Here is a 25403-nt window from a genome sequence, read left to right as displayed (position 1 = left end):
AACTAAATTGCCCATACTTTAAATACCACAAATGTAAAAACATAAAAATAAAATAATTCATTCATAGAGCATGTTTAATTTCACAGCAAACTCTCAACAAGTGCTTGTCATGTAAATTAACGAAGTCTCAATTCATGAGTCCTACATACATTTCTCCATCCATGTCTTTCTTTTCTCTTTTCGCGCGTCTGGATACTCACTGACTGTGTCCACCCGCCGTGCCTTGAAGATGAGGAAGTCGTTCTTCTGTTTGCGTAGCTTGTTGCGCAGCCCCAGAGCCACACTGTGACCTGACAGAGGGGGGCGACCCGGACCCCCAGACACCAAGAACACCAGTCGAGTACTGAGAGGAGAGGAGATGGGAAGAAATTAAGATTCCCTCAACCAGCCTAATTACTAATAATTCTTAGTAATTATAAACATTGCCTCTTAGTTTTGTAACAAAGAATCTCATGTCCACACCCTGTAAGTGTGGTAAAAAAAGTTACACATTGTAAACGTGGCAATTTTTTAAATTTAAAATTACACATTGTTCAAAACAACACATGCTAAAACGTGTACAAGAAAGAGTACGTCAGAGAAAGGGTGTACTCCTGCGCTCTTGTGCTTACATTGCAATTAAGTAACTCACTGTGCCAATAAAGTTGAGTGAGTTGAAATGAAGAGACCGAAACATAGAGGAAAGGAGCTGACCTGTGCTCGTTGAAGGCGCTGACTTCCCGTACGATGATGTCACTGTCGAGCACGCCCAGCAGCACGCCCACCTGCCTGAGCAGCATGTCTCTCTGGCGGTGGGACACCTGGGACACAGACACCTCCAGCACCAGCTCCACCAGGTCACGCTGCCACACGTCTTACAGGAGAGAGAGAGGGCGGAGGACAGAGTGAGGGAGAGGAGAAGAAGATAGTGTGTATAGGAGCCATTTCTGCTGTGCTTGTGTTCCATATAGTATTTCTCCTACTTCCCATAGATCTAAATGGATTGGGTGGAAGGAATATAATGGAAAATAACCCCAGTGTATCAAAAAGCTAGCTGTAGCTTTAGCCACATCCATTTGGTTCTTTCAAACCAAGTGTCGAGGGGTTGATTTTGGGGCTGTGTTTGTAGTCCATAAGGAGCCCACTGACCTGGTTTGACCTCTACAGTCCCTCTGTCTGAGCTGCTCTGGCCCTTGCTATCAGTCACAGTCAGAGTGAAGCTGTACTTTCCCTCCACCAGGTTAGTGAGAAACAGCACCGCCTGGTGGTCAGAGTTGTTCAGTACGTCCTGGGGGACAAAGACAACTCTTCAGACAAGATGCATTTGATTTGTATTTGATCAGTTACAAAGATATTTTGTCTTATGTTGATGACACATATCTTAATTCAAAGACAATGAAGACATTGAATTATGTTATAATTGCAGAACGTTGTATATTCGAGCTGCAAGCAATACACTACTGCAAAAAGAAAAGTGCAAAACCTGGTCTGACGAGAACACATAAGTTGTTCAAAATATTTCCAGTAGTAGGTCATTGTATGCAAATATTATTAAGTAGAATGTTTATCATGAGAAATGCAAGAGCAGATTGCATTTGGTCAGAATGTTTTTACCTAATACAACATGAAGAGGGAAATGTATGCTATATTGTACATTTTCTGTTTACCTACTATTGGTACATTGTATGTTTGCCACAGCTCCCCTAACACTGAATAATATTTTCTGTAAATATTTCTGTTATCCGTTACAGTACCACGGAGTGGACTCTCTCTCACCCCTGCTGCAGGACTACTGTCGTCACGGGTCCACAAGTAGCCGACACCACCCTTGTCGTCTGTGGAGTGGGAGCCGTCCAGGGCTGCAGTCCGCAGGGGAAGAGAGATGGCTGGGCTGGACTGGACATGGGCTACTGGGGGTTGGTCTAACTCTGGTAAAGAGAAGACAAGACACTTTTAAAAGGACATTGCCGTGCCAAAGAGTATTCTGAGATACTCAGTATGCTGTTTCTCTCCATGCACCTGCTGTACTTCAAAGGGTTTTGAATAGTTGAGTGCGTCTCGTATGAGACCTTGTCTAGCCTGTTTCTGAAAGCTTCAGAGAGTTCCATCTCTGATACATTTCTTCGTCGGCAATTTCTATATTAAATCAAGTTTCAAGTTTTTAATGGTCACAAGTACAGTGAAATGCCTTTCTAGCAAACTCAAATAATAACTGTGTTTGTCTGGTAAAAACTAATCTCAGCACCCAGAAATTAATCCGAGGCTAAGGAAAAACCTACTCTTACAAAATCAGGAAAGAGAATTTAAACAAAACACACACACACACACACACACGACAATTACCCTCTCGGACGATGACCGTGACCGTGTCGGTGCTCGCCAGCTTCCTCTCGTCCGTCACGGTCAGACTGAACTCGTACTCGCCCACCTGCAGCCCCGTCACCGTGGCAACGGCGCCATCGGCGTTCTCGATCTTCACTCCGTCCGGACCCCTGAGGGACGGACGGACGGACGGACAAGACAGACAGACAGACAGACAGACAGACAGACAGACAGACAGACAGACAGACAGACAGACAGACAGACAGACAGACAGACAGACAGACAGACAGACAGACAGACAGACAGACAGACAGACAATCACAGAGTCAGACAGGTGGAGAAACAGCAGTTCCACTATCCGCTGTCAGCACATAGCACTGAACTGAGCCATATAACATGAGAGATGGAAGAGAAGAGTGCTCCAAAGAGTCTTCTCCACTCATCATATTGCCTCTGGGAGTTGAACTAAGTGTCACTCTCATACACAGAGAACAGCGAGTGTGTAATTTGCCAAAGGGTGCTGTGTGTTTATTTGGGAGTGTGTGCGTATGCGAGTGTGTATGTGAGCGAAAGTGAGCATGCATGTAGTTGAGTGCGTGTGCGTCTATGTGCATGTTGGGTCTGTCTGCCTTCCTGTCTGCCTGCCTGTGAATACTGACTTGCTCTGTTTCCAGTGGTAGGCGGAGATATTCTGGTCGTCCGTGCTCTTGCTGCCGTCCAGAGTGGTGCGGTCCACAGGTAGGGTCAGCTCCTTCTCTGGACCGGCGTCTGCTACTGGGGGCTTATTGTTCTCTGAGGAGGATGGAACACAAGCAGGCTCGGGAGAACATAGACATGCTAGGAGGACAATATCCATATAGAACTGTATTTTCACCTACAGAATCGTGCTAGTTTTGTCTGTCTCTATTCTCAATGTATGTTTCATCAAGGTTAAACCAACATCCATTCAGATATGTTATATAATAGCAAAGAATTAGAGAAAATATGTGTGGCTTATTTCATGTAAATCAGGCATGATATTCACGCAACTATAAGATCACACAAGGGAGGTAACAGCATTTTCCATTCATTTCTCTTGATGCTGTTCCCAATGTAAGCCTCAACAAGGTTAAGCCAACACACATTCAGATAAGCGACACAATAGCATTGGTGTTGACAGTAGCCATAGATACACATGATCTATATGCTGCTGGCTTACCTGGCTGGACGATAACAGTGACCCGTGCCGTGTCCTGCTGTCCGGCTGTGTCTGTGACAGTGAGCTGGAAGGTGTAGTCTCCTTCCTGCATGGCAGACAGCTGCAGAGTGGGAGTCCGAACGCCCTACAGAACGAAGACAATACTATCAAGATGGGAGAGAAGAATTTCCCTTTTTTTTTTTTTGGTGCCGAAACAAAGAATTTCCACCTTCAAACAACAATTTGATAAGGCTATCATGAAAATAAAATGAATATAAATAATAATAAAAAAGACGGAATCCCCTTGATTGCTAAGTAAGACCTGCGCATGGTCTCTGACAAACTGAAGCTCCCCTGGCGCTCATCTCTCACCTGCATCTCCACCACCTTGCCCTTGCTCTCGGGGCTGAGCGACCACTCGTAGGCCAGCGGCTCGTGGTCGTCCGTGCTCTGGTTGCCATGCAGCGTGACAGCGTTGCGCGGTAGCGTGATGACCTGGTTGGGCCCGGCGTTGGCCACCGGCCGGTAGTCCACGGCCTTGTTGACCGACAGCGTGGCCTGGGTGGAGCTCTGGGCCCCGTCCGAGTCCGTAACAGTCAGACTAAAGGGGAAAAAAAAAGAGGACAGATAAAAACTTCAAACTCAAAAACACACCAACTCATTTGTTTGAAGGTGAAGTAAAAGGTGTGATATTGAAGGATGGGGGGGAGACGGTTTTGATTGAACCCTTACGCTTAATTCTAAACCAACCCCTAACCTCTAACTACATGGTACTCTGCTAGACACGTGTAAATCTGAGATGCTAATCTGACTACCGTGCAGGAAGGTCCGGTTTATGACAGATAGACAAATTCCTAACGTCCTCCTTGCTTCTAAGACCCACAGTAGCCTTCACCTACAGCTGAAACGGGGAGAGAGAGGATGAGGGACGTGGGCGTATGCATGTGAAATGGTATGAAGGAAAACATTTGAAGTAAGAGATAGGAAGGGGAATACAAGGTAGAGCATGCCCATAGGGGGAAAAAAAATAGAAAGAGGTACCTCAAGGAATATACAAGCAATATGTAGAGAATTTACAAGATGATGCATGCCCATTGAGAAGACAAGGTAACGGTACCTGAATGTGTAGTTCCCTGGGACCAGGCCGGTGAGGGTGAGGATTTGGGTGTCCGCAGAGACCTTCTCCTCCCTCAGCGGGCCCTTCACCTCCTCCCAGTGCCACGCCACCACCTTGTCATCGTCTGTGCTCTCTGGAGGAAGACAGGAGAGGAAGAAGAGGGGAAAAGAACCAGTTAAATGTACAGGCCACCCTGCCTATATTTTTGCCCCCGTCTCAACCCTGACTACTAAAGTTTGTCTTCCGTTGTTTTATGTAAGGTGATAAAGGTGATAATGTAAAAAAAACTGCCCAGGGTGTTGTTTGGAGGACCTTTGCACCAAGCCGAAGATCAACATTAGTATTCTAGGGCAAATACCGGTTCTTGACCTAAAATGGTCAAGCTATAATTTCAATGTACGCTAGTAGAGCTATAATCTAAATAAAAGACACCCTTGACCAAATCTGTCTTTTTTTGGTCTGGAAACAACTACGACAAGACGCAACATAAAACCCCGTTTGACATCACCAACAGATGGTGCAATTCTAGTTTATATGATTTGATTGAGACCAGAAAGCCAGGTGTACTCACGGCTGCCGTCGATCACGGTGGAGCTGGTTGGCAAGGATATCTCCTGGAACTTTGGGGAAACCACAGCGACGGGGAGCTTGTTGACCCGTGGCTCTGTGAAGTGGAAGAGGTTAGCTAATTGGCTGAATGGTACAGCTGGGTTGTGTTCATTAGCCAACGCGTAGCAAAACATTTCTGCAATGGAAAACTAAAAGGAGCATTTCTTATTGGACAACTCCAGGTAATCCATCCCCGTTTCAGTCTGTTATCTTCCATTTGGTGAGAATGAACACGACCCAGGTATGAGTCACTGTCAACATTACAGTATAAGCCCATAAATGGGAGAGTCTGGGGAGGTGCCCTTTAATATATTACAGTTTACACATGTTCCTACTAATGACCATGTCACTACGAGTCATGTTAGTTTAACCCCCACCTGGTTTGACTGTCACGTTGACAAAGCCCTCTCCGTGTGCTCCGTCACCGTCCACTGTCACCTCAAACTCATACAGTCCCACCGTCAGCTGAACACCGGAACAAGAGCCAGAGAAAGGTTGAATTAGAGCGAATACTATAAGAATTGTTTCTCATAAGTACTACAGTACTGTATAAATGGCTCTAGTCATACATTCAATCTCAGTTACGCGGCCTTGGGTTTGAACAGAGAGAGAGATAACGGTTGAACTAATTCAAGGAGCTGCACCTTGCTGAGTTTGAGCGTCTTGCTGTGTTTCCCCTCCATCTCTCCACTGTAGTCTTTGGGATGAGTTCTCAAGAGCCAGTCAAACGCATAGTCGGTCCCTTTCGAGAAGTGAGAAAGAGAGAGAGGCGGGTCAAAGCCGAGGATGGAAGCTACGAGGAATGACATCCTGGGATACAGAGCTATCCTTAGTACCAGGCTGTGTTCTGCAGTAGCTCTCTCCTTTGTCATCGTCATGCCAACTCAAACAGATGAGCGTATGTAGAATTAGGGGCGAGACGTGGAGTACACGGGGTTTGTATAATACAGGTGTATGATACAGTATAACGAAGTAATAACGCAGGTAGGTTGAGTAGTAGTAGTACCTGGCTGGGGCGCTGGCACCACAAAGGCGTTGAGTTCTACCTCGTTGCGCGGCAGCGTGACCTCCACACTCACGCCTGCCGACACCACCAATTCCCGGACTGTCATGGAAACCAGAGGCATTACATGGGCTAAAATGGAGGACGGAGCAACTGAAACAGCAGTTAATTCAAAGTAGATAGAAATCTGCAGCAGGTGCCAGTTTTTGAGCGGGAGTAGATGTTTAGAGCTACATGCTTTACCTGCCATCAATACATACCTCAACACATCCAATTATGTTGTTAGTGTGTTATTAACCCAAACGTTGTCGAGGGTGGGTTTTGTAAGTCAGAGTTTAGTGTCCACTGCCTTACCAGCTTGGGTTGGTGATGTAGTGATTGTAGGAGCAGTAGTGGGAAGCACAGAGCTGCTGTTGGAAAACGCTGGGTCTATGGTGTCCTCTGATTTAGAGTTCTGCTCTGAGGGTGATGGCTCTTCTCCACTTCCATTAGTTAGCTGGCTGTGATTCCCATCAGATGTTTGAGGGAAAGCTACTCCGCTGGTGCCGTTGACAGTTGGAGCCGGATGCTCTGCATCCTTGGAAACTCCCTGCCAAGATATGGATGTACTTCAGATAAGAACGGAAAGATGACTAAAGACATTGGCTACATTGTACAGTCTTCAATAGCCTTCCCGACGTGAACCACTGCAGTTAAGAGATTGCATGATATACAATAACACATAAGTCAGGGAAATAAGGTTGTCATGCATGTAGAAATGTATATGAAGGTATTTCATACTCTATTCATCTACTCTGTCTCAGTGATCCTGGAAGGAAGAACGGAGGTAAACAGTTATTTATGACTCAACTACAGAACAGTAACTTTCCGTTGACTCACAGCGCCAGAATGTTGGTGGTCCGACCCATGTTTCTGGCTTACGGCTTCACTTCCCTTTCCTGTTTGTGCCCGCCTGAGCCTTCTCCTCCGAGCTGTGGTAGTCCCCTTTGAAAACAGCTGCAGGAGCCCCAGGGACTCAATGTGGGGCTGGGGGAGAGATGTGACGTCACAGACTCCTCTGTTGGAGCAGTTCAGCAGCACACAGTGCCCCCCCAGGCTCCAGATGGCGTTGCAGGCTGGCTCCAGGCAGCAGGATTCCCAGCAGCTGGCGCTGCCCCTCCCCACGGCCAGGGGGCGCCAGCCTAAATCGACCACGCTGCTCCAGTGGATCCCCAACACTCCCCCCGTCACCCTGCAGATCTCAGCAGATACACCTGGAGAGGGAAAGAGAGTTGTTACAGTGTGTGTGTATCAAGAGGATGTGATCAGTGACTTTGCCATCTGGGTCAAGGATGGGTAACTTCAGATACATGGGCCCCTGAGTGTGTTGGTTTTAGTTCCTTCTTTCTTAGCGCTGGGAAGCCAGTTGCATGCAGTCAGAGCAATCAGTGACACTATTGGGCTAGGCAGACGAGAAAAGCAGCTGACACTGGTTTTGCGACCCACAGATTTAAGGCATGGATGTTGCTTAATTGACAATACCATTTTCAACTTGTATAGCCATATGTACCTTGCAAACGCAATCTCTTAACATACAGTAACACTCCAGACATGCATGAAGCTCAACTGTTCAAGCAGTAAAAGGGAAATGAGGCCTTTCCCTGGCAAAAGACAGAGATTAGGCTACATTATCACCAAGGTCAAAAGTCCCATCACCAGGGCCTCAAGAACATAAACAAAAAGGCAGTATACAGAAAATGTCCGAGCCCTGAAGCAAGCTTCCAGAAAACTGGAACGGAAATGGCGCTCCACCAAACCGGAAGTCTTCTGACTAGCTTGGAAGGACAGTACCATGCAATATTGAAGAGCCCCTGCGGCTGCTTTATCAGCCTACTTTTCCAACCTGATTGAGGAGAATACAAACAATCCAAAATTGCAGTATTCCCCAAGAGAGGACAGCCTTCATTTCAGCAGTGATGGATTCCTGAACTTCTTAGACAAAAATATCATGATCATTAGAAAGCAAATTACGGACTCCTCTTTGAATCTGTGTATTTCTCCAAAACTTAGTTGTCCTGATTCTAAACAGAACTGCCAGAACCTAAGATAAATGGAGACATTCAAGGTTTTTAATCCTGTATCTCTCAAAACATTCACAAAAATAGTCATGGCCTCTAAACCTTCCAGCTGCCTACTAAACCCTATTCCAACTAAACTACTGAAAGAGCTGCTTCCTGTGCTTGGCCCTCCTATGTTGAACATAATAAATGGCTCCCTAACCACCGGGTGTGTACCAAACTCAATAAAAGTGGCAGTAATAAAGCCTCTCCTGAAAAAGCCAAACCTTTACCTAGAAAATATAAAAAAACTAAAATTGGCCTATATCGAGGAATCTCCCATTCCTCTCCAATTAAAAAAAAAAAAAAAGCTGTTGCTCAGCAACTCACTGCCTTTCTGAAGACAAATAATGTATACGAAATACTCCAGTCTGGTTTTAGACCGCATCATAGTACTGAGACTGCACTCGTGAAAGTGGTAAATTACCTTTTAACGACGTCATACCAAGTGGCTCTGCATCTGTCTTAAACCTAACCGTCAATCACCACATTCTTTTGGAAAAAGTTTGGGGTCACATAGAAATGTACTTGTTTTTGAAAGAAAAGCAACTTTTTGTCCATTAAAATAACATAAAAGTGATCAGAAATACAGTGTAGACATTGTTAATGTTGTAAATGACTATTGTAGCTGGAAACGATTGATTTTGAATGGAATATCTACATTAGACGTACAGAGGCCCATTATCAGCAACCAGCATTCCTGTGTTCCAATGGCAAGTTGTGTTAGCTAATCCAAGTTTATAATTTTAAAAGGCTAATTGATCATTAGAAAACCCTTTTGCAATTATGTTAGCACAGCTGAAGACTGTTGTTCTGATTAAAGAAGCAATAAAACTGGCCTTCTTTAGACTAGTTGAGTATCTGGAGCATCATCATTTGTGGGTTCGATTACAGGCTCAAAATGGCCAGAAACAAAGATCTTTCTTCTGAAACTCGTCAGTCTATTCTTGTTCTGAGAAATGAAGGCTATTTCATGCGAGAAATTGCCAAGAAACTGAAGATCTCGTACAACGCTGTGTACTACTCCCTTCACAGAACAGCGCACACTGGCTCTAACCAGAATAGAAAGAGGAGTGGGAGGCCCCGGTGCACAACTGAGCAAGAGGACAAGTACATTAGTGTCTAGTTTGAGAAACAGACGCCTCACAGTTCCTCAACTGGTAGCTTCATTAAATGGTACCTGCAAAACACCAGTCTCAACGTCAACAGTGAAGAGGCGACTCCGGGATGCTGGCCTTCTAGGGTAACGTTGGACGGGGCTAGTGTCACCCGACCCATCTACCTCACTCTCGACCTCACTCTCGACCTCACTCTCGACCTCACTCTCGACCTCACTCTCGACCTCACTCTCGACCTCACTCTCGACCTCTTGGTGTGGGGGCTGTGCTTTGGCAAAGTGGGTGGGGTTATATCCTGCCTGGTTGGCCCTGTCCGGGGGTATCGTCGGACTGGGTCACAGTCCCCCCCCCCATCTATCTGTCTCTCTACCTCAATTTAAGGGCTTTATTGAAAGTGAAATAAAAAAAATTAAAAAATTACAGCAAACATTACACTCACAGAAGTTACAAAATATTAAAAGACATTTCAAATGTCATATTAGGTGCAAATAGATAAAGTACAAAAGGGCAAATAAATAGCAAAAATATGGATTGTATTTACAATGGTGTTTGTTCTATGGTGTTTGTTCTTCACTGGTTGCCCTTTTCTTGTGGCAGCAGGTCACAAATCTTGCTGCTGTGATGGCACACTGTGGTATTTCACCCAATAGATATGGGAGTTCATCAAAATCAGTTTGTTGTTTTCAAATTCTTTGTGGGTCTGTGTAGTCTGAGGGAAATATGTGTCTCTAATATGGCCATACATTTGGCAGGAGGTTAGGAAGTGCAGCTCAGTTTCCACCTCATTTTGTGGACAGTGTGCACATAACCTGTCTTCTCTTCAGAGCCAGGTCTGCCTATGGCGGCCTTTCTCAATAGCAAGGCTATGCTCACTGAGTCTGTACATAGTCAAAGCGTTCCTTAAGTTTGGGTCAGTCACAGTGGTCAGGTTTACTCTCTGTTTAGGGCCAAATAGCATCCTCGCATGGTCTGTTTGCCCCAATTTGTGAATTCTTGGTTGGTGAGCAGACCCCAGACCACAACCATAAAGGGCAATGGGTTCTATAATTGATTCAAATATGTCAAATGTATTTTATTTTTGATGGCATAGAAGGCCCTTCTTGCCCTGTCTCTCACATCATTCACAGCTGTGTGGAAGTTACCTGTGGCGCTGATGTTTAGGCCGAGGTATGTATTGTTTTTTGTGTGCTCTAGGGCAACGGCGTCTAGATGGATTTTGTATTTGTGGTTCTGGCAGCTGGACCTTTTTTGGAACACCATTATTTTTGTCTTACTTAGATGTACTGTCAGGGCCCAGGTCTGACAGAATCTGTGCAGTAGATCTAGGTGCTGCTGTCGGCCCTCCTTGGTTGGGGACAGAAGCACCAGATCATCATCAAACAGTAGACAATTGACTTCAGATTTTAGTAGGATGAGGCCGGGTGCTGCAGACTGTTCTAGTGCCCTCGCCAATTCATTGATATATTGGTGCGGCAGGTAGCCTAGTTAGCCTAGTGGTTAGAGCGTTGGACTAGTAACCGAAAGGTTGAAAGATCGAATCCCCGAGCTGACAAGGTAAAAATCTGTCGTTCTACCCCTGAACAAGGCAGTTAACCCACTGTTCCTAGGCCGTCATTACGGATTGATGCAGAGGGTGGAGCTTAAGCTACATCCCTGTCTCACCCCACGGCCCAGTGGAAAGAAGTGTGTTTTTGCCAATTTTAACCACACACACACTTGTTGTTTGTGTACATGGATTTTATAATGTCGTATGTCCCCCCCCCCCCCCCAACACCCCTTTCCACCAATTTGTATAGCAGACCCTCATGCCAAATTGAGTCAAAAGCGTTTTTGAAATCAACAAAGCATAAGATCACTTTGCCTTTGTTTTGATTTGTTTCTTTGTCAATTAGGGTGTACAGGATAAATACGTGGTCTGCCATTTGTTAATTTGGTAAAAAGCCAATTTGACATTTGATGAGTACATTCTTTTCATTGCGGAAATGTACGAGTCTGCTGTTAATGATAATGCAGAAGATTTTCCCAAGGTTGCTGTTGACGCATATCCCACAGTAGTTATTGGGGTCAAATTTGTCTCCACTTTTGTGGATTGGGGTGATCACTCGTTGGTTCCAAATATTGGGGGAGATGCCAGAGCTGAGGAAGAGTGTAAGTATAGCCAATTGGAATTTTGTGGTCTGTATATTTTATCATTTAAATTTAGGATACCATCAACACCACAGGCCTTTTTGAGTTAGAGGGTTTGTATTTTGTCTTGTAGTTCATTCGATGTAATTAGAGAATCCAGTGGGTTCTGGTAGTCTTTAATAGTTGATTCTAAGATTTGTATTTGATTATGTATATGTTTTTGCCGTTTGTTCTTTGTTATTGGGTCAAAAAGATTGGAGTAGTGGTTTATCAATATATCTCCATTTTGGATAGATAACTCTTTGTGTTGTTTGTTTGTGTGTTCCAATTTTCCTAGAAGTGGTTAGAGTCTATGGATTCTTCAATTACATTGAGCTGACGTTCCTTCTTTTTCTGTATTGTTTTAGTGATTCACCATAGTGAAGGCTCAGGTTCTGGGTCTCTGTTTTTGGTTGGACAGGTTTCTCAATTCTTTCTTAGGTATTTGCATTCTTCATCAAACCATTTGTCATTGTTGTTAATTTTCTTAGGTTTTCTGCTTGAAATTTTAAGATTTGATAGGGAAGCTGAGAGGTAAAATATACCGTTCAGGTTTTCTACTGCCAAGTTGTCCACGTTGTCTAAAAGGCATTGAATTTGTTGTTGCTTAATTGATTTTTGGTAGGTTTCCACACTACTTTCCTTCCTTCTGTAGCATTTCTTAATATTAGTCAGTTCCTTTGGCTCTCTCTCTCGACCACTCTCTCTCTCTCTCTCTCTCTCGACCTCTGAATGCTCGGCTACGAAAATCCAACTGACATTTACTCCTAATCTGTTGCACCCTCTACAACCACTGATCATTATCTGACCCTGCTGGTCATCTATGAACGTTTGAACATCTTGAAGAACGATCTGGCAATAATGGCCAGGTACTCTTATAATCTCCCCCCCTGGCCACCCCTCAAAGCCTGGTTCCTCTCTGTTTTTTTCCTAAGTTCCTTCCTTCCTTTCTAGGGCGTTTTCCCTAGCCACCGTGCTTCTAACGTACATCTGCATTGCTGGGTTTCTGTATAAGCACTTTGTGACATCTGCAGGTTTAAAAAGAGCTTTATAAATACATATGATTTGATGTGTCTCTAGACAAGACAGGGCACCGACCACCACCAACTCAGACACTCACTGAAAGCGCACCTATTCCCATGGCTATTGTTACCATAGCTCCAGACACTCCAGAGCTGAATATTATGGGATGTGGGTGTAACTTGAACTCCCTGTAACACTGCAGAAAGGCTCAATCGCTGCAAGCTTTCTGTTAGAGAATGGACCCTTTTGCCTCTGTTTAGTAATTTCCTCCCCCCCCCCAGGCCTTGTGGCATCACTCACCCACACCGTAAAAACACCCATTCGGAGTGGAGCTACCACTGACATATGCATGCACGCCTCAGAACCAGCAGGAAGTACAAACAATTACTAACAACCCGATAAACACACAGTATGCTTAAGTTTGGCTGGTGTCTAGCCGTAATCGGCTAGGTGAACCAAACAAGTGTGCTCGCATACTCCCTTAATAGACCTTCACTTGAAAAATGGAGAAAAAAACCCACAATTGTACCGTTTGTCCATTTTGAGACCCCATAGCCAGTATCTAATTCCTCATAATAGTCCAAATTAATTTAATTTAAGATAACTCAACAAATCTGTCATCAACACATTTTTGCTGAGGAGATCTTACATGATGACCTCACCGCTCGCATTATGTGCGCGAGCGTTGAAAAATACATTTACACATACAGTTTAAGTCAGAAGTTTACATACACCTGAGCCAAATACATTTAAACTCCGTTTCACAATTCCTGACATTTAATCCTAGTAAGAATTCCCTGTCTTAGGTCAGTTAGAATCACCACTTTATTTTAAGAAATCTGAAACATCAGAATAATAGTAGAGAGAATGATTTCAGCTTTTGTGTCTTTCATCACATTCCCAGTGGGTCTGAAGTTTACATACACTCAATTAGTATTTGGTAGCATTGCCTTTAAATTGTTTAACTTGGGTCAAACGTTTTTGGTAGCCTTCCACAAGCTTCCCACAATAAGTTGAGTGAATTTTGGCCCATTACTCCTGACAGAGCTGGTGTAACTAAGTCAGGTTTGTAGGCCTCCTTGCACGCACACGCTTTTTCAGTTCTGCCCACAAAGTTTCTATAGGATTGAGGTCAGGGCTTTGTGATGGACACTCCAATACCTTGACTATTGTCCTTAAGCCATTTTACCACAACTTTGGAAGTATGCTTGGGGTCATTGTCCATTTCGAAGACCCATTTACGACCAAGCTTTAACTTCCTGACTGATGTCTTGAGATGTTCTTTCAATATATCCACATAATTTTCCTACCTCATGATGCCATCTATTTTGTGAAGCGCACCAGTCCCTCCTGCAGCAAAACCCCACCACAACATGATGCTGCCACCCCCGTGCTTCACGGTTGGGATGGTGTTCTTTGGCTTGCAAGCCTCCCCCTTTGTCCTCCAAACATAACTATGGTTATTATGGCCAAACAGTTCTATTTTTGTTTCATCAGACCAGAGGACATTTCTCCAAAAAGTACAATCTTAGTCCCCATGTGCAGTTGCAAACCGTAGTCTGTCTTTTTTATGGCGGTTTTGGAGCAGTGGCTTCTTCCTTGCTGAGCGGCCTTTCAGGTTATGTCGACATGACTCATTTTACTGTGGATATAGATACTTTTGTACCCGTTTCCTCCAGCATCTCCACAAGGTCCTTCGCTGTTGTTCTGGGATTGATTTGCACTTTTCGCACCAAAGTACGTTCATCTCTAGGAGACAGAACGCGTCTCCTTCCTGAGCGGTATGACGGCTGCGTGGTCCCATGGTGTTAATACTTGCATACTATTGTTTGTACAGATGAACGTGGTACCTTCAGGCGTTTGGAAATTGCTCCCAAGGATGAACCAGACTTGTGGAGGTCTACAATTTTGTTTCTGAGGTCTTGGCTGATTTCTTTTGATTTTCCCATGATGTCAAGCAAAGAGATACTGAGTTTGAAGGTAGGCCTTGAAATACATCCACAGGTACACCTCCAATTGACTCAATTTATGTTGCCTATCAGAAGCTTCTAAAGCCATGACATCATTTTCTGGAATTGTCCAACCTGTTTAAAGGCACAGTCAACTTAGTGTATGTAAACTTCTGACCCACGGGAATTGTGATACAGTGAATTAAGTGAAATAATCTGTCTGTAAACAATTGTTGGAAAAATGACTTGTGTCATGCACAAAGTAGATGTCCTAACCGACTTGCCAAAACTATAGTTTGTTAACAAGAAATTTGTGGAGTGGTTGAAAAATAAGTTTTAATGACTCCAATCTAATTGTATGTGAACTTCCCACTACAAATGTATATGTTATTTAATCATTTCATCCAACCTGCTCGCGCACATCTGCGTAGCCAGGCACTAAAATAGAACTTGGTTCTATATTTGACACGCTGCAAGTCCCGCCTCTCCCATCTCATTGGTTTATAAGAGCATATACCCACGTGGGTGAGTGAAAGCTGAACTGAGGTCCACACTCCAGTCCAATTGGTGGTGGTAATGCACCTTAAAGTTGGTTGCCAACCGCCATATAAAGTCTGAAGAAGACTGAAGGAGGAGAGATTACTAGAAACTAACTCAGTTTACCCTTTCATCTGTGGATGAATTGTCAGAGTAGAGGACCTTGTGCATTTCAGATAAAATAACAACCCAATGTTTATATCCCAGGAGAAATTAGCTAGAAACAGCAAGCTAGCTAAATGGCCATGAATGTTTCATGCTTTCGACTTGTCCTCAAATTAATATAGTTGGTTCGGAGTTCGTTTTGATACTTCAACCTTCATGTCCTGATCGGTCTGGTGTGGATGGACAAAATCAACATGCACGGGATGGCGGACGCACACGAGTGCCCGGTCTAGTCAGCATGTTAGTCACGCAATTTTACATTTAACTAAGATGTTTGGTGAAGTATTTTTCAATGAAAAAATGTGCATGCCAATGAGTCGTCTCTTGTTCAACGACAACAAAGACTTTATTGAAGAATCCCTACTGTTGACCAATCACCGACGAAAGGGCTTGGTCTTCGGCTCTGAACTTCGGCTTGCCTCCCCCCCAAAATAAGTGTTCCCCGAACAGCCAAAATAACCCTCACCGAAGTTCAAAACTAACAAAAAGTCACAAAATGTCATAATGTATGCACCAACTCTACCGAACTGTTTCGGCTGGGAAGCATGCGGACCCCTTATAACACAAACTATGTAATAAATATAAGCATCTATTGTTAGACAATGGTATTTATGTTGCAATGTCTTCCATAAAGTCTATGTACAAGAAAATACTAAAATCAATGAATAGATCTTATTCATTCTTACATCCTGGACAATCATGACATCATGAATAATTCCAGAGAAATGTATTGATGCATTTTACCTGCGGGAGCAACTAAGCAGCACAAGAAGCCCAGTGATAGGAAGAGGAGATGTGGCTGTGTCAATCGAGGTCGACTCCAGCTGAACAGGTTCTGATATGCATAGGACATTTTCCACGAGGACCAAGGACCTGGACAGAACAGAAACAGTTGTCAGGATTGTACAACATTACTAGCCTGGAAATCCAGACCAAATTCCGCTCAATAGTAAAACAATAGTGAAGCGTAGTATGCTTCAGTCTGGATTTCCAGGCTACAACATTACACCACCTTGATATAATTCAACACCGGCACGAACCAGGCGCTAAGCAGGGATTGACATTTAAAGTCTGAAAGGCGGCCTCCCGAGTGGTGCAGTGGTCTAAGGCACTGCATCGCAGTGCTAGCTGTGCCACTAGAGATTCTGGGTTCGTGACCAGGAGACCCATGGGGTGGCGCACAACTGGCCCAGCGTCGTCCGGGTTAGGGGAGGGTTTGGCCGGCAGGGATATACTTGTCCCATCGCGCACTAGTGACTCCTGTGGCGGGCCGGGTGCAGTGCACTCTGACACGGTTGTCAGGTGTACGGTGTTTCCTCCGACACATTGGTGCAGCTGGCTTCCGGGTTAAGTGGGCATTGTGTCAAGAAGCAGTGCGGCTGGGTTGGGTTTCGGAGGACGCACGACTCTCAACCTTCGCCTCTCCCAAGTCTGTACGGGAGTTGCAGCGATGAGACAAGACTAACTACCAATTGGATTCCACGAAATGGGGAGAAATGGGGTAAATAAAACATATTTTTTTAAAGTCTGATAGACAAGTCAGGAGTATTTTTGGTAGCCCCGAAGATTAGGATCACTTTTGAGAAATTGTAAATGAGCTATTTCCACGCAGAAGAACCATATTCTGCCTGCCTTTCACCTACACATAGGGGAGGAATCAGAAAGATCAGTACTGAAAGTCTTTGTATTTTCGTTGTTTTCTGTCAAATAAATCTCAGAGCTGGCTCTGACCGCCATAAATTGTCTGTCTTTCACTTAAACAAATGGTGCGGAACCAGAGAGATCCGTTTTAGGCTACTGGAATTCTTTGCAGTTTGGTGGTTTTCACTTCTTTAAAAAAAATGCGCACCTGCTCAATGAAGCAACCTCAGAGCAGGCTCAACATGCGTGACTATTCAGTTCACTTACCCTAGGAAATAGCCCAACCTCTACTGTAAATCCCAGCTAAGGCGATTGTACACATTGTATCATTTCAGGACATAAAAAAAAGGAGTCAGACAGGTGATCAAATACAATTGCGTGCATTAAGGTCACAATCTTTTATAGTACAGTATATTTACCTTTCTCCTGGCCAAGCGGTGGAAGAGGGTGGAGACTGAGAGCAGCTGGAGTTAGCTGATGTGGGGAGGGAGGTGAGGTGAAGGGTGAAGACAGGTCAACACCAGCAGTATGTGGAAGAGCTGCTTCAACATGACACTCCCCCCTGACCCTCTACTGCCCTGGCGGAGGAGGAGAGGGGGAAGAAAGAGGTTTTCCTGGAGATGTTTTATAACGTAGTAACGAGCGGCTGTTCTATAAGCACTTGTAACAGGCTTCGGTTTAACAGAAATTCTGTTTTGAGAGACTAATGAGCATTGTTAAATATCTGCGTGACAGGTGTCGGTGTTGTCTCTCCACCCACTGACCTAAGCGTTCACTTCCATGCACTCTTCTTCTGAACATTGTTTATTGTAAAGGGTGAGGTGCTAACGGAATGTGGTTAAGCCACATTTCAAATGTTGAAGGGACAGCAGAACAGCAGGTGGACTGCATTTTACAACGGTTATTAGTCATTATGCTGAAAACAATTATCTGTATCTATCTTTGATAGATTTTTTTAATTATGAAAACACAAGATGTCAGCAGGTACCAAACACGCATGATGAAAAAGGCCTTCCAAAAATGACATCAACATGTGGAGAGTTTCAGGTAATTTCCAACAATAATCTTTTTGCACTTGAAGAAGTAACTGGTCATTTCCATGTAAATGGGCCCATAAGCACCAACGTGTGAAGTTCATAGGAACATGTCAAATAGGGAGTCAAATGAAACATAAGACATATATACATTTTTCCACCATTTTCCATCCTACAAATTAGGAATGAGCAAAGGCTTTGATTTCTTGTCAAACAGATGGAAAAAAGGGGTCTTAGAAAACATCTCCCAGAAAAAGTCTTAAAGGGCCAATATGTAGTTGCTACATGAATTTTTTAATTAATGAATTAACGACATGAACCCATTGATTCTAAAAGAATACAACATAAATGCCTAATGAGCTAACTGTTGTACTCCATCAGAACCCAAAATATAAGCTTGTTTTACACATTACATTTTATTTGTCACATGCAGTGAAGACAACGGGTGTAGACTTTACCGTGAAATGCTTGCTTATGAGCCCTTCCCAACGATGCTGATTTAAAGAGGAATAAAATACATACAAATTAAGCTATACAGTGCATTTGGAAAGTACTCAGACCCCTTGACCTCCACATTTTGTTACGTTACAGCCTTATTCTAAAATGTATTAAATTGTTTTTTCCCCCTCAATCAATCTACACACAATACCGCATAATGACAAAGCAAACACAGGTTTTTAAGAAATGTTTGCAAATTTATTCAGACCCTTTACTCAGTACTTTGTTGAAGCACCTAACAGCCTCGAGTCTTCTTGGGTATGACGCTTCCAGCTTGGCACATCTGTATTTGTAGAGTTTCTCCCATTCTTCTCTGCAGATCCTCTCAAGCTCTGTCAGGTCGGATGGGGAACGTCAGTGCACAGCTATTTTCAGATCCCTCCAGAGATGTTTGATCGGGTTCAAGTCCGGGCTCTGGCTGGGCCACTCAAAGACATTTAAAGTCTTGTCCCGAAGCCACTCCTGCATTGTCTTGGCTGTGTGCTTAGGGTTGTTGTCCTGTTGGAAGGTGAACCTTTGCCCCAGCCTGAGGTCCTGAGCGCTCTGGAGCAGGTTTTCATCAAGGATCTCTCTGTACTTTGCTCCGTTCATCTTTCCCTCGATCCTGACTAGTCTCCCAGTTCCTGCCGCTGAAAAACATCCCCACAGCATGATGAGTGCTGCAAAGATGGTTATCCTCCTGGAAGGTTCTCCCATCTCCACAGAGAAACACTAAAGTTCTGTCAGAGTGACCATCGGGTTCTTGGTCACCTCCCTGACCAACGCCCTTCTCCACCGATTGCTCAGTTTGCCCGGGCGGCCAGCTCTAGGAAGAGTCTTGGTGTCACGTCCTGACCAGTAAAGGGGTTATTTGTTATTGTAGTTTGGTCAGGACGTGTCAGGGGTGTTTGTTTTATGTGGTTCGGGGTTTGTTGGGCTATGTACTTATGTAAGAGGGGTGTTTGTTTTATGTGTTCCGGGGTTTTTTGGTCTATGTTCTATGTTAGTGTATTTCTATGTTTAGTTCATTGGATTGACCTTCAATTGGAGGCAGCTGTTCCTCGTTGCCTCTGATTGAAGGTCCTATGTATAGGGGTGTTTGTGCTATGGGGGTTTGTGGGTAGTTGTCTCCTGTTTTGTGTCTGTGCACCTGACAGGACTGTTTAGTGTCGTTTGTTGTTTTGTATACTTGTTTCTTTAGTTTTTTCCTTCTTTTAATAAATAAAGAAGATGAGTATACGCGTTCCCTCTGCACCTTGGTCTAATCCTTACGACGCCCGTTACACTTGGTGATTCCAAACTTCTTCCATTTAAGAATGATAGATGCCACTGTGTTCTTGGGGCCCTTCAATGCTGCAGACATTTTTTGGTACCCTTCCCCAGATCTGTGCCTTGACACAATCCTGTCTCGGAGCTCTACGGACAATTCCTTCGACCTTATGGCTTGGTTTTTGCTCTGACATGCATCGTCAACTGTGGGGCCTAATAAAGACAGGTGTGTGCCTTTCCAAATTATGTCCAATCAATTGAATTTACTACAGGTGGACTCCAAACAAGTTGAAGAAACATCAAGGATGATCAATGGAAACAGGATGCACCTGAGCTCAATTTCGAGTATCATAGCAAAGGGTCTGAATACTTATTTACATAAAGTATCTGGTTGTTTTTTTTAAACCTGTTTTCGCTTTGTCATTATGGGGTATTGTCTGAGGAAATGTTTTTATTTAATCCATTTTAGAATAAGGCTGTAACGGAACAAAATGTGGAAAAAGTCAACGGGTCTGAATACATTTCCGAAGGCACAGGGAATACAAGTACCACATCAATGTGCAAGGGTACGAGGTATTTGAAGTAGATACAGTATGTACAATATTTGAAAACAAAGTACATGTAAACAAACACTTGGATATAATTGATGGTCAGTCCTTGCATCCAACCTTTATCCACTTGTCTGAAGGACAACTTGGGGTGGCAGCGTAGCCTAGTGGTTAGAACGTTGGACTAGTAACCGAAAGGATGCAAGATCCAATCCCCGAGCTGACAAGGTAAAAAATCTGTTGTTCTGCCCCTGAACAAGGCAGTTAACCCACTGTTCCTAGACCGTCACTGAAAATAAGAATTTGTTCTTAACTGACTTGCCTAGTTAAATAAAGGTTAAAAAAAATAAACAGGTTAATGTCAAGCCCTGCATGTTTGTTTTTAAAAGTCTCATGGATTGCAGGCCTACTTTAAACGCCACAAAATACAACACTGCACGTTTAAAAAAAAATCTCTTTACCTGACTAGCTTTTCAAAGATGTCTAGAAATGTACACATTTTGTGCTCTTGTTGGAAGCAATTACTCCCCTATTGCTGACTACAAATGGATCTATAACGGGCTAATAACTAACAAACTAGCAAAGGAGAAGAACAAAATATGCCCGTGGCTATACGCAGCTCTCGCTTTGATCTCAAAACAAGCGCATCTACTCATGGTGTAAACACATTCCAGTTCAAAGTAAATGGCACAGATCCGTATATGCAATGGTCTATTTGCATATAGGCCTCCTGCAGCTCTGATTGTTTATGCCGCTCCGGGCTATGTAGAGTACGGCTGAGTCATGCATGTCAATGCAATAGAATCCTACTCCAATGCGTTTTGCCTAAAACAAGTTTGTTTTGTTTCGGTATGTTACATTGAAAGTGGTCAATATTGAGTTGATTCGATCACAATTGGCACAGTAAAGGGAAACGTTCATAGTGTTAACAGGGAAAACTCTAGAACATCGGTCACCAACCAAGAACACCGAGTCAAAATGCAACCTGAGATCTACCGCTCAGATTTGTTGTTGTTGACGTGACTTAAAAACGTAAACCTATGCAACATCAACCAATTAAAAACAGTACTGTAGCAATGAAGTTTGTGCAGTAAACTATAGGCCCAATACATTATCACCGCATATTGGCTTTGCTTGAATTGCTCTGCCAATGCATTGTTGTTCAGCCCATTTTCTTTTTGTCATACATTTTTTTGAGGTAGGCTATATGATCACACCAGTAATAGATCCGTTGTTGTATTACTTATGAAGCACAGCTGAGCGAGCATACATTTAAATCATTTGCGTTATATTATTATTTTACTGGGCTGATGGTGCCTGCATCTGATGGTCAGTCTCAGCGGCGGGAGAGAGCAACAGACTGAGGGGTCCGCCTCTCAACAGCCCTCAGCTCTCCCTTTCCTCCGCTGACACTGACCGAAAAGGGACACCGTCTTCGAGCGGATGGCGAAACTCCAGTCGCACCGCATTATTTCTGCCTCGTGCACAAATTCATGTTGTTACGCCTATGAACAGAGAAAGTGAAATATTCCTCGATATATAAAAAAAAGACCCAAGTCGCTAATAATAACAACGCAAGCCTATAGATACACTTTCCTACTCGTTCATTACTGCTGCAGTGCTTGTTGACGCGCTGAGTGGAAATAGGAAGAACGTAGATTTCATGGCTTATAAAAGTGTTGAATACAAAGTGTTGACAGTGCTGAGTAAGAACTTAAACGTGAACTCACTCAAAAAACAGCAGCTCCGTGATGTATTCGTTGACAGTCTCTCTTTAGTCTGGTTTGAAAAGTTTCTAAATCTCACAGTATAAACTTTGCTGTAGATTTCTTATGCTTGCTACGTTACAGCAGACATGGTAATCTGAGCCAATCCGACTGGCCAGCGGTAGGCCTATAGTGCACTTGATTGGCTCTCTGGGCCCGCCGTGAAGGTAGAATTTGTACCTACAGTCACATGAAATGGTTCAAAATGGCAACAGTTCGCAAGGCAGTAGAAACGGGTCCTTCCACCAACAGCCCAAAACAAATTAAAAAAATTTGGAACACAAGGCTTTATCTTTGGGTTTTTTACAGAAAAGTTTGGCCATTGACGAGGAAAGTCTTTGATCGCCATCGACCGGTTGGTGACCCCTGCTCCGTGGCGGCCTCGGGGCTACTCCGTTTTTTTTTTTAAATATGCCTTCTGTAAATTTGGGAAACAGTACTTCAAGTACTGTTACCAAAATCCCACATTTCTTCAAGATATTTCCACATTTCTCACCCTCACGAGGGAGGAAAATGAAAATTCACAGAAGTAACATGTAAATGTATTCCTATCAATTAGTTGGTGTTTTTACTGATATCAATTTGTTTATGAATTAAGTGATTAAAACTTAAAATTCTGTTAGCAAATTGAATTGGATACATAGCAGTCACAAACCACAGTTGGGTCGCCTGCACCTGTTCTCCCTTCCACTGACATACTGTTAAGTTCAGCTGTTTTTTCACTTTCTGTCATCTGGTGGTTAAAGCAAGAGGTTGAAAAGTCTGGACAAGCCCTCCTTCTCACTCTCCAATTCATGTCACCTTATCTGGCTCTTAGTGACACCTACCCATCAGCCCCCTCTCGCTGGATGTCCTTTGGGTGGTGGACCATTCTTGATACACACGGTAAACTGTTGAGCGTGAAAAACCCAGCAGTGTTGCAATTCTTGATGCAAACCGGTGCGCCTGGCACCTACTACCATACCCCGTTCAAAGGCACTTAAATATACTGCTCAAAAAAATAAAGGGAACACTTAAACAACACATCCTAGATCTGAATGAAAGAAATAATCTTATTAAATACTTTTTTCTTTACATAGTTGAATGTGCTGACAACAAAATCACACAAAAATAATCAATGGAAATCCAATTGATCAACCCATGGAGGTCTGGATTTGGAGTCACACTCAAAATTAAAGTGGAAAACCACACTACAGGCTGATCCAACTTTGATGTAATGTCCTTAAAACAAGTCAAAATGAGGCTCAGTAGTGTGTGTGGCCTCCATGTGCCTGTATGACCTCCCTACAATGCCTGGGCATGCTCCTGATGAGGTGGCAGATGGTCTCCTGAGGGATCTCCTCCCAGACCTGGACTAAAGCATCCGCCAACTCCTGGACAGTCTGTGGTGCAATGTGGCGTTGGTGGATGGAGCGAGAGAAGATGATGTCCCAGATGTGCTCAATTGGATTCAGGTCTGGGGAACGGGCGGGCCAGTCCATAGCATCAATGCCTTCCTCTTGCAGGAACTGCTGACACACTCCAGCCACATGAGGTCTAGCATTGTCTTGCATTAGGAGGAACCCAGGGCCAACCGCACCAGCATATGGTCTCACAAGGGGTCTGAGGATCTCATCTCGGTACCTAATGGCAGTCAGGCTACCTCTGGCGAGCACATGGAGGGCTGTGCGGCCCCCCAAAGAAATGCCACCCCACACCATGACTGACCCACCGCCAAACCGGTCATGCTGGAGGATGTTGCAGGCAGCAGAACGTTCTCCACGGCGTCTCCAGACTCTATCACGTCTGTCACGTGCTCAGTGTGAACCTGCTTTCATCTGTGAAGAGCACAGGGCGCCAGTGGCGAATTTGCCAATCTTGGTGTTCTCTGGCAAATGCCAAACATCCTGCACGGTGTTGGGCTGTAAGCACAACCCCCACCTGTAGACGTCGGGCCCTCATACCACCTCATGGAGTCTGTTTCTGACCATTTGAGCAGACACATGCACATTTGTGGCCTGCTGGAGGTCATTTTACAGGGCTGCCCCTGCTCCTCCTTGCACAAAGGCGGAGGTAGCGGTCCTGCTGCTGGGTTGTTGCCCTCCTACGGCCTCCTCCATGTCTCCTGATGTACTGGCCTGTCTCCTGGTAGCGCCTCCATGCTCTGGACACTACGCTGACAGACACAGCAAACCTTCTTGCCAGAGCTCGCATTGATGTGCCATCCTGGATGAGCTGCACTACCTGAGCCACTTGTGTGGGTTGTAGACTCCGTCTCATGCTACCACGAGAGTGAAAGCACCGCCAGCATTCAAAAGTGACCAAAACATCAGCCAGGAAGCATAGGAACTGAGAAGTGGTCTGTGGTCCCAACCTGCAGAATCACTCCTTTATTGGGGGTGTCTTGCTAATTGCCTATAATTTCCACCTGTTGTCTATTCCATTTGCACAACAGCATGTGAAATTTATTGTCAATCAGTGTTGCTTCCTAAGTGGACATTTTGATTTCACAGAAGTGTGATTGACTTGGAGTTACATTGTGTTGTTTATGTGTTCCCTTTATTTTTTTGAGCAGTGTATTTTGTCTTGCCCATTCACTCTGAATGGCACACACGCAATCCATGTCTCAATTGTCTCAAGGCTTAAAAATCCTTCTTTAACCTGTCTCCTTCCCTTCGTTTATACTGATTGAAGTGGATTTAACAAGTGACATCAATAAGGGATCATAGCTTTCACCTGGATTCACCTGGTCAGTCTGTCATGGAAAGAGCAGGTGTTCTTAATGTTTTGTACACTCAGTGTATGTCTATTATACTCCTATAGAATTATAAAAGGCGGAATGCTCGCCACATGTTGAAAATCTAACCCAAGTAGAATAACAGTAGGCTACTATTTTTTTCCCTTCACAATTCCTCAGCAAGTTCTTACAGGAAGTTTAGAGAAAAAACAAAACAGAAATCAGCATGAGCACATTTAGTTCAGGTTGGAGTAGAACGCAATCCCATGGCATGGGGAATAGGCTCTCACACACGGCATTTTCGGACTGATTATCGAACTGAGAGTATGTGGCAACTGCTGAGCTAGAAAGTCATTTAATATCAACCTCCCACTTACTTGCAAACCTGCATGATATTGGTAATTTCTCGGATCCGCATTACAGCAAGCAGATCATGCCACACTTACACCCGCCTCAGTCTTATCAACAGTTGCATCCTGATAATGAAACCAACTGCGATGACAGCTGTCACAAAAGCCTGGCTTTTAGAAGTTGTTTCTGGCTTTAAAGTCCAAATGGCTTCGTTCCAGATCTTCTAGGTTGCTTTCATATAACACAAAAATCTACAGGTAAAAAAAATATACTTAGATATCTAAAACTCTAAATAATTGTTTATTTGCATTTTGACAGCGCAGTGGTTCGAGATCAGTCG

The 25403-nt window shown here is 44.0% G+C and overlaps 1 protein-coding gene across 3 annotated transcripts in view; it reads right to left on the bottom strand.

Annotated features, from left to right (window-relative positions):
- Positions 1-25403, bottom strand: part of LOC115173448 (dyslexia-associated protein KIAA0319-like protein) — a 30112-nt gene that overhangs the window by 3781 nt on the left and 928 nt on the right. Inside the window, exons 1-18 of one of the 3 annotated variants that reach the window (XM_029731517.1) lie at positions 25090-25176; positions 17322-17480; positions 16006-16134; positions 7087-7460; positions 6562-6796; positions 6211-6309; positions 5849-5946; positions 5582-5669; positions 5167-5259; positions 4596-4728; positions 3851-4079; positions 3500-3623; positions 2961-3093; positions 2323-2471; positions 1756-1907; positions 1129-1267; positions 694-853; positions 201-343 (exon numbers count right to left, since the gene is read on the bottom strand). In XM_029731517.1, the coding sequence (XP_029587377.1) occupies positions 201-343; positions 694-853; positions 1129-1267; positions 1756-1907; positions 2323-2471; positions 2961-3093; positions 3500-3623; positions 3851-4079; positions 4596-4728; positions 5167-5259; positions 5582-5669; positions 5849-5946; positions 6211-6309; positions 6562-6796; positions 7087-7460; positions 16006-16114 (2458 nt within the window). In that variant the 5' untranslated portion in view covers positions 16115-16134; positions 17322-17480; positions 25090-25176. Of the gene's footprint in view, positions 1-200; positions 344-693; positions 854-1128; positions 1268-1755; positions 1908-2322; positions 2472-2960; positions 3094-3499; positions 3624-3850; positions 4080-4595; positions 4729-5166; positions 5260-5581; positions 5670-5848; positions 5947-6210; positions 6310-6561; positions 6797-7086; positions 7461-16005; positions 16135-17321; positions 17481-25089; positions 25177-25403 lie in introns of those variants that run through there. The other 2 variants (XM_029731516.1, XM_029731518.1) reach the window with 2 other exon arrangements.

Source organism: Salmo trutta, chromosome 34 (genome assembly GCF_901001165.1).
Source record: "Salmo trutta chromosome 34, fSalTru1.1, whole genome shotgun sequence".
In the NCBI taxonomy this organism is placed as follows: Eukaryota; Metazoa; Chordata; class Actinopteri; order Salmoniformes; family Salmonidae; genus Salmo; species Salmo trutta.
The sequence above is the reverse complement of the archived record's forward strand: the minus strand, read 5'-3'. Positions and strand labels throughout refer to the sequence as shown.